Source organism: Rattus norvegicus, chromosome 1 (genome assembly GCF_021556685.1).
Source record: "Rattus norvegicus strain SHRSP/BbbUtx chromosome 1, alternate assembly SHRSP_T2T, whole genome shotgun sequence".
NCBI classification, from domain to species: Eukaryota; Metazoa; Chordata; class Mammalia; order Rodentia; family Muridae; genus Rattus; species Rattus norvegicus.
Window position 1 is genome coordinate 10,244,629 of NC_141534.1, and position 14,487 is coordinate 10,259,115.

Genomic DNA, 14,487 nt, shown 5'->3' on the forward strand with positions numbered 1-14,487 from the left:
ACTAACATAATACCTGGATAGCAGGGCACAGGAGTAAACCCTGACGACCACGACTATTAATGGTTGTCATTGCACTCTTTAGTCAATGATGTCCAATCTAAACAGCCTAGGCTCCCGCAGTCGACCTGAACAGTAACCCGTAAGTTGAAGTCAGAGTTGTTAGTTGCCCCCCACCAGCCAACAGGTATAGGAGGGGATGTGGCTGCCAGTAAGAGTAAGGGAAGAGAATCAGCAATTGGTGCCTTTCTTCATGATTCCTTTACTAAATGGTCCATTTTATTATGGTAAGAATTCGTCAGTCATAATCCCATGTCAGTCATGATTATGTGAAGGAAAGCAGCCTTACTACTTATGAGAGAACGAGCAGAAACCACCTATAGTAATGTGGGGGGAATAATACTTGGATCCACTTTATTCCTGAAACTCCCCTGGATGTGGCGTGGGTTTTTAAGATTCCTCATTTTTCTCCAGGTATAATGTGACATTGCTAAGTGTTGCTAGGGGAAGAATTGAAATAACAGAAAATACATGCACAAACATACAAAACAAAATGCCATATAAAACAGTCAGATAATAAGTTATTAGTGTGTAACTTACAGCTTCTAACTGATCCATTAGCTTTGATAAAAATTTACGACATTCAGGAGTTTTACTATCAATCTTCATTCCAGTTTGCATAGCATATAAACGACCTATACAGAAAAGAAAAAATATGTTGGTTTTAAATTTCTATACTTAAAAAAAAATCCACCAGCTATTTAATTAGGTCCATGGTTAAGAAATTTACAATACCCAGTCATGAGGATAACTTCCACTGGTTAGGATTGAAGCAGACGGCACATAGACTTAGACCTGGGGAACAGTTTTGATTTGTGGCAACATGTCTAAGTCATGGGTCCACAGTTTTCTGATCAGTTTTATCTGCTTGATACTTTGGTGTTTCCTTTTTTCCATTCCGTCTGTCTCACTGTCCATCCTTGTGTCTGCGCTTTGACAGTTGCTGTTCTTAAGGTAAGCCCAGCTGACAGGACAGGACACCAGGAGCTCTGCTTACTGCAGGCCTTTTTTTTTTTTTTTTTTTTTTTTTTTTTTTTTTGGCCCCTGAGGCTCACGAGCCTTTGCGTCATATCCTGATATCCTGAGTAGAAAAAACACCTAGGCATTCTGCTAAGCAGACAAGCTAATTGTTCCTAGCTACAGTTTGTGAACTGTCTTAGTCTTCACAATTTAGCAGCTGAGCATGTCCTCTCCTACATGTCCTTTCCAGAACACACAGCTAGACTGGGAACACGGATCTTGAGAGCTCTTGCCTGTTGAAACACGCCAACAACACTGCTTTCTTGGCTCTAGGCTTTACCTTTGGTTCAGCTTCCTGGATTTTTTAAAGCACCAGTTTATAAGATGAGAAAGAGCTGAACTTTTATGCTTTAAATATGTCTTTGAAGTAACTAAATGTTTAAAATGTTTTTTGCCTAGTAAGAAATTCAGAATTTGTATAAATTTAAAATAAAGATTAGATTTCCTATGCATTTTATTTATAAAAACCATAAAATCTTACCTACAAATGCAAGACAGGCATCATGCTAGCACATCTTTACAAGTAAGGCCTTCTCTTTCCATCATGTTTAAAACAAATTAAAAACTAGGTAGGCCCTATGATGTCAGAAGGATATATAATTTAACTGGTGAGTCAAAGCACTAAAAGACAAGACAAGACACGACAAGACCAAACAAAATAAAATACAATCCCATGTAAAGAATGCTTGCCGAATTAGTGGAGCTGACAGAGAACTTGGGCTAGGGTGGTGCCAACAGAGGCTGGAGCTGAAGTTTATAGGGACAGCTGGTTCAGTCATTTCAATGTGCTTTCTCTGATTAAATAAATAAACCTCTTTAAAAACTAACAAACACATTTGAGATAAGGCTAAAACTGAAGCCCTCTTTAAGGAATATCCCAGTTTCTACAGTTTCTAGTGTGAAGAACTAGAAATGTTTATGGTGGTGACTTTACAGGATCAACATACATAGAGTCTGTAATCCCTCCTCCTGCAAACGCGGCCCGCCCTGAGGATAGCAGGACTGAAGGTGGCAGGACTACTGTTTCACGGCACTCGTGTGTTCTTCTAGCACACCCGGGACAGTTCTGAACGTTGACGGCTATAACTAATTTTATGCTATGGTACTTCCCAGTGCACATACTTGCAAGTTCCTTGGGTTAGAGGAACAGGAGGTGGCATTCCCTAGTGCTGTTTGTAACACCGCGCACCACTGTGCAGCTACTTCGTGATGTATGCAAACACCTGTACTTCCTAAACTCACAAAAGCTGACACTGAACACAAACCCTGTCAATCTAGGGATTGACAGTTGTTCCTCATTGCGATTCCTGATGATATTACATATTTCTTAGATATCTTGGTATTCTACCTTATGAATCAGGACTTTTATCAACATTAAAATCTTACCAAACATGCTTTCTTTGTAACAAATTAGTTTGAAAAACTATTGCTTTTGGTTTTCTTTGGGAGGTAGGGAGAAAGAGGTAGACATTAAAATCGGATTATGTTAGGTGAACATAATACCAACATCTTTACTTGAGGTGAGATAGACAGAAATGTTCTCACCCAAAGACCCAATAGACTACATTTCTCTCATTCCCCGGACCCCAATCTCAGTCCTATTCTTTAGTAACTTGTCCAAGGCACTCACTATCCGGGAAGACTCCCTTAGTTAGTCTTCATCCACTCTGCTCCATTAGAGTATGGCTGAATGTATCTCCTTGTTAAACCACTTCTATTTCTTTTTATTGGCCAAGCTTGGATCTATTCTAGTTAGTTCTTTTGTATTTGAACTTGAATTCTAACCACTTCTCTGATGAGCGGCCCACATCCTCTTACAGGGTTTGGTGAGATTTCTTCTTCTTACAAGTCCATTACACAAACTTTTCAGATAGAAATAGGCTAACTATAAATACTTTGGGAACTCTTTAAAACATTGCTTACATTTGTGACATTTCTCCACCAAATGAACCTAAGTTTGGGAACTTCTGCAGACATTTACAACTCAGCTAGATGATTTTTCTGGTTTCTTATGGCTTAATTTTCCAAATTTAACTCTATCTTATATTCTACCTTTAAGTGGCTCATGGGTGAAAATCATTTAACACACTGTCCTTTTCTTTTTGGTGATCTGTGATTCTTTAATATATTTTAATTTGTTTACTCTCTGCCTATTTGAGTTTGTTGAAATCTTGGATAAATGCCTTCATAAATATTACATGATAATGTCCTCAAATGACATTAGCCTTTTTGTCTCCTAAGTTTAACCCATGTTTTACAATATTTTTGAAGTTTCTTAAAGGACATTAAGTGTCTTAGAGCTTTCGTTTAAGGGTAAGGCTTCCACAAGAAAGGAACCAGTTCAAGGCCAGTGTCCATACCAGACTGTTTACATTTTTCCAACAGTCACCATCCTCAGCTATGCTAAAGTGGAAGCCTTTGGTATGCACATGAGCCTGAGTCAGCAAAACTGCTGGGATAGACTGTGGAAAGATAATATAAGCACATCTAATGATATTCTAATCTCAGTCTTCTAAAATATTTACCTTTATATACTCATTTAAAGTTAATATAACAAATGTAGTTAATAAATTATAGACAATATCATTGGAGATTGGTGTTCAATATGTATTTTTAGTTCTCTAGGGTAGATGAAAAATGTGACAAACTGTATTTTTCCAGCAATCAGATATTTTGGCCTAATCTAGACCAAGTCTTTCCTTCACATACTGCTTCGGAGTTCACATCTACCCAGTGTCTACCTTTCCCCATGCTTCATCTTACTGAAACCTGCGATCGCTCAGGACAGCAGGACTGTAGTCCTCAGGTAACCATTACTTTTAAATTCCCCCACAGAATGCCTACCTGGGATTTACAAATTCCGCTGTTATCTAATTTTAATCTCTCTCTCCTGTGTCTCCCCAACTCTCTCAGGCTGCCTGTGTCCTCTGCCACTCAATATTATCATGTCTGCAATGACCTGTGGATCCCAGGGTCTTTCCTTGTCCACCTGGCACACTCCTGAAGCTTTCTCTGGTAGCAGAGACTGCTGGGTGCCTTCTCGTATGCCTCCTTCCCATCTTTTTGCTACACAGACATGTACACACTTTGGAAGAGCTTATATTTACGATGCTCGAAACAAAAGTACAGCGTTGTATCAGAGCTAAACCCAACTTTACACTCCTTCCAGCCATAAACGGCAGGGAAGAGCTCTCTTCCTTGTCATCTAGAACACCACCACTTCCCAAGTCAACTCTAGTGTTCACCTCAGACTATGTGCAGCCTTTGTAATGTGCTGTTTGCTAGCTCTGAAACTACTTGGGACCCCTGTAACATCATAGAGATTCACTGCCAATGTGCACTGCTAACAAGTCTTTAAACAAATAAGGAGTAAATCCTTATTTGATTGGACTATTTGAATTTTCTGTAATAAGCAAGTCAATCTAATACAAATGTAAAGGTCATACATACTGACCTTTAAGCTGCTACATGCTCTGCTCACACACTGCCATTCTATAGCTGAACTACCATCCCCGGCTGATATATACAGGGGAGGTAAGTCTGTCAAGCACAACCCTGTGAATGCAACACTCTGTTCTTCTAACATTGGACTATATGGAGCCTCCAGTTCATGAGCATCTTTCCATTTGTAAACTGTAATGTCTTCTCTCAGCTATCTCTGTAACCATATTTAACTTTACAATGCATTTTTCTCTTGGCTTTTTGAGGTAAGAGTCTTGCTTTGTATGTCAGGCTGGCCTAGGACTCACTCACTATGTAGCACTCTTAACATAAAATGCGATCCCCGCAGACTCCTATATGGCATTTCTGAATTAGTTAAGTGTCTTACGACTTGAAGTTTAGATAAGTAATAGAAGACACATTCTCCAGTACTGATTAAAAAAAACTGAAAACCTTAAATATCTGTATGAAAGAAAATTACAAAGCATTGTTTGCTGTATGGATGGAAAAAGAATCACTTTCAAAGAGATGTCTGAGATAAGCAATTCATTGTAGAAATAGAAATATAATAAAAATTAATGTGTAACATTGAAAACACCTATTAAGGTAGAACAATTGTGTGTAGTTAAAGTTGACTACAGGAATCTTTCATATTGGAGCTTCTTTTAGGAGAGAGAGAGAGATAGATAATTTAATTGTTTTCTGATATTATAATATTATGACACCTTTCCCCACTTTTGCCCCCACTCTTTTTTAAATTCCTGGTCTCTTTTTGTTTGTTTTTATAAATAAATATTATTTGATGATGAGTAATGAGGCACGTTTGCAAAAGGATTAAGTAGCTTCCATTCCAACTTTGATTTAATGTGAGGCATTCAGGAGACAAACATTCACTAATCATGGAAGTATGCATTATTCAAGGCTCCACAGACGCTGAGCTTAAATGTTCTAACAGATCTTGCTCATCCACGAGAAATGTAAAAACGCTTAACATGATGTAGTATAAAGCGCGCGCACACACACACACACACATACACACACACACACACACACACACACCCCAGTGAAGAATAAGGTTTTATTATATTAAAAGAACATGGCACTGAAATACTAGGATATATTGACATTTAAAAACAAAAGTTACTTCAGGAAATAGAACTGAAAGTATTATAATATTTTAAGTCTGTACCTCTGTATGCTCAGTGTTATCCTCGGTGCACAACTACTGAGTCACACACTGACGTACACGCACTGTTTTCATAGCAGGTAGAATTTTACTACTTTCCAAAGTAAAACCGAAGTAACAATCTCTTCTCCCGCTAATATACACAGTTTGACCACAAATCAAGTCAAATCAAATCGAAAGGAACAAGAAAGACAGAATAAGTGAGTAAATATTAAAGGTGTGCATTCACCTTTCATCAAGCAAGGCTTTTGCAGCGCCTGTCCTAATGCAGCTCCTGCCGCTGTATCAGTGAGTGTGTCTAGGTTTAAATGTGTACAAACCCGGCCAATGCTCACACTCAAGGTCACACACCAGCACGGTGCTCCTGCACAGCAGGCAGGACATGGCAACCTATTATTCACATGATACCCATAAGCTGCCCTGGCTGGAGCAGACCTGTGCTCTAGGACAATTTTCAGGCTGAGGCAAGAGAATTGCCAGGCTCAAGGCTGGCTTGTGAAAGTGAGTGATTAAGGCCAGCCTACGCCTTAGAAAGATATCTGAACAAAAACCATAAAATGTATTTCCTAACAGCACAAACAACAATATGGTATCTAGAGAAAAGACACAGTGGGAAACGTGTAAGATCAGCTCAGCATTGTGTACGAGGCACATGGTAAAGCCAGAGGAAGGACGCAGTTTCACGGACAGTATGTCTGCTGGTTGAACTGGGAGAAGAAAGAGTTCACTCTTTCCCCTCATCCCTCTCCCTATCCCCTTTCCCACTTCAGTTCCTTCCCTCTATCTGAACGGAGTGAGAGACATGAGGAAAGACTGACCAGGAGGGAGGCAGTGAGCAGTATGTAAAGTGAAGTAAAATAAATCCCTAATTAAATTAAAAGCAAGAAAAACAATAACGACGAAGAATGAGTTCAGGGAGAATCAGGCAGTTGTAAGTTGAAGGCCAGTGTAACGACCTGGAGGAACCTGCAGTTCATTGGTCTGCACAGCTAAACACAGTCGAAGTGGGCCAAACACTACTACAGGTCTGTGGAGGGGAGAGCTCTACAGGGCCAAAGAATGTACAAAGGCTGTATGTCTACATCTTCCCAAGCATACACACAGTGCTAGAATACATTTATGTTCCAACTAGACCATGGAGAGTCCTGAATACTTACCCTGGATATTTAGGAGACTCCAAAACCATACTTTAGTAGTGGGTCTAACTTGTCCCTAAAGAAAGTTCTTTGACCATCCTCTCCAAAGTCTACTGTACCCACAGAGCTAGAAACAACAATTGTGACAACACTGGGAAACAAAAAAAGAACAAAGCACAAAAGATCCAAGGAACCACAAATACCTTGAGTGTTGGCCAGATAATTCTTTTCAAAGTGTCTAAGCAAGAATTGCTAACCACACAGGTGTGAAAATATGAGGAATAAAGCAGTAAGCCAACACTTCAAGCAGGAAATAACAGATAACAATCAAACACTAGGCAACTAACACTAAATCATTTCAAGAAAAGCTAGGAAAGAGAGGAAAAAGAGAAATAACACCTAGAAAAAAATTATCCAAAGTGAAAATTTTACGTGATATGATTAGAAGCAAAGTATAAACATAGAGTGAAAGAGAGAGAGAGAGAGAGGGGAGGGAGGGAAGGAGGGAGGGAGGAAGGGAGGAAGGGAGGAAGAGAGATAGACAGGCTGTGTGTGTGTGTATGTTAGTGAGTCTCAAAAATAGCATCAGAAAACACCCAAAAGAAAATTGGGAGCGGGGTTGGGGATTTAGCTCAGCGGTAGAGCGCTTGCCTAGGAAGCACAAGGCCCTGGGTTCGGTCCCCAGCTCCGAAAAAAAAAAAAAAAAAAAAAAACCAAAAAAAAAAAAAAAAAAAAAAGAAAATTGGGAGAAACAATCTTAGAAAAGAAAAAGACAAAGAATCTAAAAAGCAGCTTCTGTTGGTCCAGGAACGTGTTACGCGTGACTAGATTCCAAATGAAGGGATACAGCCAGAAAGGTGTCCAAAAGGAGAAGGGAAAAACAAACTGTCAAGTCCACTGCATGTGTCAAAAAGAAAGCCTGAGGTTGAAAGCTTACTTCCTGCAATAGAGGCTGAAGTAATCTTAGCATCAAATGGACTAGGAAATGGCAAAGTTCTGGGAGAGAAAAAGAAATGCCACCATTGAAAAAAGAAGGGGACTGGTGAAAACGGTACTTATGTGGTTACAAATAGAAAAAATTAGCTTCTCACTTTATAAAAAAAAACAGAATGGTTAAAACAGAATGGTTAAAAAATGTAAAAAATATAAAATAACAAAAATATAGGGCATATGACATATGTATGAATACAATACCAACTATAGACAAAAGGTAGGAAAAAACAATAAATACTTCATGTGTAATTTATATACTGTATGATGACAGATTGTATTGCCTTAATGCAAACTTTATAATGGTTACTAATAAATTAGAAATACTTACTAATTATAATATAAATATTATTGGAAGAATGGCAGAATTCTTAAACAAACAAAACAAAAACAAAGGCTTAGTGGTCACGAGCACTCCAGCTATTCTAGAGGATCTGGGTTCTGTTTTCAGCACCTACATGGAGAACGCAACACTCTAATTTCAGTTCTACGTGATTAGATGCCTTCTTCCGGCCTTTGCAGGCACTGCATGCATAAAAACACTTAATTTTATACACATACCCCTGCCCCCCACCACACCAAAGAGTACCCCATTTATCTGTCAGAGGCAGAAAAAGAAACAAAAACTAGAAAAAGCAAATACAACACTCTTGCTATCAGTGTTGTATTTGAGTTTTCTGGTTTTTGCAAGAATATTTGAATTCAAGCACATTAGTAGTTAGTAAAACAAATGATTTACTCCAATTAAAAGGTGAAGGTTATCACACTAAGTAAAGATATATAAGACTCAAGAAGATCTAAATTTTTCAAGAGTCCAGTGATCTGGAATAATAGTAACTTAAGGATAATTGGCATTACATGAGTACTTAAGAATCATGTAGGAAATCAGTCTGGAGGTTCCTCAGAAAATTGGACATTGAACTACCTGAGGACCCAGTTATACCTCTCCTGGGCATATACCCAAAAGATGCTCCAACATACAACAAAGACACATGCTCCACTATGTTCATAGCACCCTTATTTATAATAGCCAGAAGCTGGAAAGATCCCAGATACCCTTCAACAGAGAAATGGATACAGAAAATGTGGTACATCTACACAATGGAGTACTACTCAGCTATCAAAAACAATACTTTATGAAATTCATAGGCAAATGGATGGAACCGGAAAATATCATCCTGAGTGAGGTAACCCAAGCACAGAAAAACACACATGGTATGCACTCATTGATAAGTGGCTATTAGCCCAAATGCTCGAATTACCCAAGATGCACAGACCACATGAAACCCAGGGATGACCAAAATGTGAATGCTTCACTCCTTCTTAAAAGGGGAACAAAAATACCCATAGGAGGGGATATGGAGGCAAAGTTTGGGGCAGAAACTGAAGGAACAGCCATTCAGAGCCTGCCCCACATGTGGCGCATACATATACAGCCACCAAAACCAGATAAGATGGATGAAGCAAAGAAGTGCAGGCTGACAGGAGCCGGATGTAGATCTCTCCTGAGAGACAGCCTGAATACAGCAAATACACAGGTGAATGCCAGCAGCAAATCACTGAACTGAGAACGGGACCCCCGTTGAAGGAGTCAGAGAAAGGACTGGAAGAGCTTGAAGGGGTTGAGACCCCATACAAACAACAATGCCAACCAACCAGAGCTTCCAGGGACTAAGCCACTACCCAAAGACTATACATGGACTGACCCTGGGCTCCAACCTCATAGGTAGCCTAGTAAGAGCACCAGTGGAAGGGGAAGCCCTTGGTCCAACGCTGGACCCCCAGTGTACGGAATTGTTAGGGGGGCGGTAATGGGGGGGATGGGGAGGGGAACACCCATATAGAAGGGGGGAGAGGCGTTAGGGGGCTGATGGACTGGAAACCGGGAAAGGGAATTACATTTGAAATGTAAATAAGAAATACCCAATTTAATAAAAATGGGAAAAAAAAGAATCATGTACTTACAAATCTTTTAAAAGTGGTAGCATCACCACAAAATACTGTGAAGCTGATGTTACTTTTGGCTCAAGATTATTTACTAATAAAGTGCACACTTCCTGACATCTGATTCTCAAAGGTGCTAAAATCGTATGTCAGAGACAAGATGGACTCTTAAAAAAGTAGCGCTAAGAAACTGGACAGTCAGATGTAAAGGTATCTATCTCTATCTTTATAGCTTTGAAACTCAACTGAAAATGGATCCAAGTCCCTAATCAAAGTCTTGAAATCATAGGGGAAACCCTTCACATTAGAGGCATAGGCAAAGACTTTAAGAACAGAATTCAAAACAGCTTAGAGAGTAATATTAAGAACTGACCAATGTTAATTACATAAGATTTTTCACAGCAAAGTAATTACCAAAGAAGAGATGATTTGCAGAACACAAGAAAATGTTGCTATCTATATATCTGGGAAATTAATATTCAGGATATACAGAACATTAAAGAATCTAAGAAATAAGTGATCAAATGTGTGTTGTTCAAAACAACTCAAGAGTCAATCCACAAATAAAACAAACTTCAACACTGTCAGTCATCGTGGAAACCTAAGTCAAAACTGCACTGAGGTTTCTTTACCTTATCAAATCAGAATGGCTAAGGCAAAACAAACAAATGCTGGTAACTGTGGGGTCACAGTCATGCACTGTGAGGGGAATATAATGAAATACAGCCATCAGAGAGTTCAGGATGAAGCTGCAACATCTCTGCTTCCTGAGGAGGCTTCCTGTCAGAACCGTGTGGCTCCTGGGCTTCTGGGTCTCAGGACACACTGGGGCACTGTCCCATGTTAGAGCTGTGTGGTTCCTGGGTCCCCTGGTCACAGGACAACCTTCTGTTCAGACATAATTAAGCACTGTTTCCCTCAAAAGAACTGAAGCCTAAGGATGCCAGTTGGCACATGAAGTTAAAGATAGCAGGTGTGAATGTGCACACAATTTTATGTTTTAGTCACTTCAAACAAGGAATTATGAGTAGGAAGTTGTGTGATTCTTTATTCTTTTGTAAGTATTAGAAAGTTTCTAAAAAACAAAACAAAACAAAACAAAACCCATGCATTATTCTGACCAATGTTTCTCAAAGGCAAAATAGTGCTGTCTACTGCTTCTAGAGGGAGCAGCGTTGTGAGTTATGTGCATATGAATACCAAAAGGCGATGTTGGGTGTTTACCTTCAATGTCTGCCACATGTTTTTTTTCTGTTTTGTTTTGAGCCAGGGTCTCTTGCTGATTACATAGAGTGGCTGCCCAATCAGTTCCTGAGACCCGCCTGTCCTTGCATGTCGAGTGCTGGGGTTACAGAGGAGCGCGGTCTTGCCTGGCTTTTGTGTGGGTGTCAGTAATCAAAGTTGGGTGGTCATGCTCACGGGGCAAGCACGTTACAACTGAGCCCTTTCCCAGTGAATGCAGTGTGGGGGAATGGCCGCCACTTACAATGACTTTCTAAAATGTGCTGGGCAGTCCTGTCAGCAAAGAATTGCTCTTCCATGATGTTCAGCCCTCTTTCCAAAAGGAAAGGGCAATAAATTGAGTCTCAATAAACAAAATCAACCCCCCACCGCAGACCTGATAAGCCCCAGGATGGAAGGACAAAAGTCATCAGAGCAGCTACTGAAGCAGAATTTAGCAAGCATGTCACTGAAGCCTGCTACAGACAGACCGCTGCTGCTCAAAGGGATGCAGGTTTCACCTCTGAGCAGGCAAATACAACTATTATGAGAAGCAAGGGTACCACCTGCCTTGACTTCTCTGGTGTGGCAAGAAGGAAATGAAAGCTGAGGGGTCGCACGCACAGGCTCTGTTCCTGCAATCCCAGTTTTCTCTGGAGAGGTTTATTCATACAAAGGAGAGTACTCGAATGACCAACAAGCCTACAGTCACAGAGCACAATATGGGAGCCCACATACTTGCACAGATAACAGTAATGCAATTATAACGCGTGGGGCAGAGACTGACCATTCTGTGTCTTTACTGTAAACCTTTCACTGTCACAGTACAGTATGTTGAGTTGGCCAATAATAACAAAAGTTTTCAGAAAAGACTCTGGTACCAATTTATCATTTAAGTTCTGAAGCCACAAAGGTTCTTCCCATTGATTTAGGCTTATCTAACTGAAAAGCCTATTTTTTTTTCTGTGTGATTAAGAACAAATTAATAGCAGGCAACCTTTAATGTTAACCTCCATATACTTTACCATCGTTAGTAAAGAAAACAAACATTATTGGTGTTTAAGTTAAATGTTTCTGCTTTTATATGTTATATCTTATCTGACTGAAACAGTGGCATGTATCCAGTTTCCTAAGGAACTACTTATCCTTCTGTGATCACAGAAACAAATGGAGTCTCAAGAAACTGTTCTCAAGGTCACTGGAGGTCTATGGTTTTACAATGCTACCCCCTAGAGGAATCTTTAAAAGCCAAACTGGAAAGTTCATATTTTTAGTTGCAGTGAACTTAAAAAGAGATCCTTCTGGATCTGGCCTATAGTGTCAAATCTGGTTGTTCCAAAATTGTTACAATTTTGTTAATGAGATCTCAATTTTTTTTTGTTTTATTAAAGGGGGGAGTTTAGAGATAAAAGACTCTGCTATATTTTGATCAGCAGTTGAGGCTCCTCACTACCTATGCCTTTTAATAGTTTTTGATTTTAGTTTTTAATGGCTTTACTTATTTTTATAATATGAAATATGTCAACTTAGAGAACGGGGAAAAAGCAATCAAAAGCAAAAATTCCATTCTTATAGGAACATGCTACTGTTTATGAATATACATGAGATCCTTTGTCCTACTTTTTCATATGACTCGTCATCTTATAAAATGCACTTTGCCATTTTTCAACAACAATCATTCCTATCAGTGAAGTCATGTACTAGTTTCATAGTATTTATTTATATTTGTGATATATTCACACACACACACACACACACACACACACACACACACACACACACACACAGTCTCTGAGCTGTGAAATTTTACACCTTTACTTATAGCAAAGCTTGTGCAGTACTTGGGCCCCACACATGCTAGCACGTGCTCTAACAGGGAGCTATTTCCCTAGCACTGTTTCTTTTCTGAGGCAGGTTCTCCTGTAGCCCAGGTTGGCTGTGAACACCTGATCCTCTTAGCTCTGTCACCTGAGTGCCAGGATGACAGGTGTATGTTATGCTGCTCAGTGAACTTGAGGCTGTCAAGATCTTCCTACATTTAGTGTTACTCACAGGACCAGATCTAGCATTGTCCAAAATACTTCAGTGTCTGTTGTTTGTAGGGGCTCATACCTTTTATGGCTTTATTAATGAAAACAAAGATATACATCATATATATTTCATGGAATTCTGCTGAAAGCAATATTTGTGACTTTTCCTTAAACACAAATTTCCCCAAACTGGAACCACTTAACTACAGATATTTACATTTTCCCAAAATGCCTTCAAAAACTTGTGCCATCTCACTCAGCTATGTTGTGCAGACTTTAGTTCATGACCTGTACCAAGTTCAATTTTAATATTAAAAATGGTACTCATTTAATTAATACTTATTACTGATCATCTTAGATAGGGTTACAATTGCTGTATTGAAACATCATGACCAAAAGCAACTTGGAAAGAAAGGGTTTATTTTCTTCACAGTTCACACCAAAAGCATCAGAACAGAACTCAAGCAGGACAGGAACCTGGCAGCAGTGGTTGATTCAGAGGCCACAGAATGCTGCTTAATGGCTTGCTCCTCATGGTTTGCTTGCCCTGCTTTCTTAAAGAACTCAGCACCACCTGCCCAGGGATGGCACCACCCACACGGGCTGAGCCTTCCCTCATCAATCAGTAGCCAAGAAAATGTCCTACAGGCTTGCCTACAGCCAAATCTTATGTAGGCATTTTCTTGATTGAAATTCTCTCCTCTTAGATGACTCTAGCTTGTGTGAAGTTGATATAAAAACCAAGCGGGACACTGATTAAGCTGAATGTTAATAATTGGCACTCTGTCCTTCATTAGTTTGCAATTTTGTCTACTTATTCATACGGATCTTACATTTGTAAAAATCAGGGCTGGGGAGATGGCTTAATGGGAAAGTTCTTGTGCAAGCACCTACTGTCATTCAGACTGCTTGTAAGTGGGAACTGAAATGATAAAGGAATTGCTATTTCAGTCTTTTTTCTTGGTGACCATGTAAGCTTTATTCGTAATGTTACTACAAAATGACCTGAATGAACTTCATCAGTTAAATTGCTAAGCTGTAGTAAACACATAAAGGACTATGTGTCTACTACATATGTGCACGGAGAGTAAGGTAGATATGGTAAAGGGCACCATGATGGATATAAGGAGCATATAAACCATTTTGTGAAACCTAGACAGCATTTTACATGACTTGAAATGATATGGTGAGTGAGTCTGCAATCAGCAGCTCTGATAAGCGCTGTGAGGTAGCTCTAGGCAGCGCAGGTAGCACAGGTACCTTAGACAAGAGCCTAGCTCAGTACAGGCCTTGGAATTTTAATGACATAACTCCAAGGCGGTGTTGATATGCTAGTGATATCCAGTCCTAAGCTCTGAGCCTTGAGAGCACAAAGCTACATCCAATGAAATGATACAAAAATTGGAACTTTGGAAATGGTCTCTAGCATCACACTGCTCCCCAAACATGAATTCTCTAGTTT

At 39.6% G+C, this 14,487-nt stretch overlaps 1 protein-coding gene across 2 annotated transcripts in view; it reads right to left on the reverse strand.

Annotated features, from left to right (window-relative positions):
* Positions 1-14,487, reverse strand: part of Vta1 (vesicle trafficking 1) — a 47,737-nt gene that overhangs the window by 28,873 nt on the left and 4,377 nt on the right. Inside the window, exon 2 of one of the 2 annotated variants that reach the window (NM_001398685.1) lies at positions 598-692. The exons of the other annotated variant lie outside the window; for it this stretch is intronic. Coding sequence (NP_001385614.1) covers positions 598-692 — 95 coding nt within the window. The remainder of the gene's footprint in view (positions 1-597; positions 693-14,487) is intronic. 2 annotated transcript variants of the gene reach the window in all.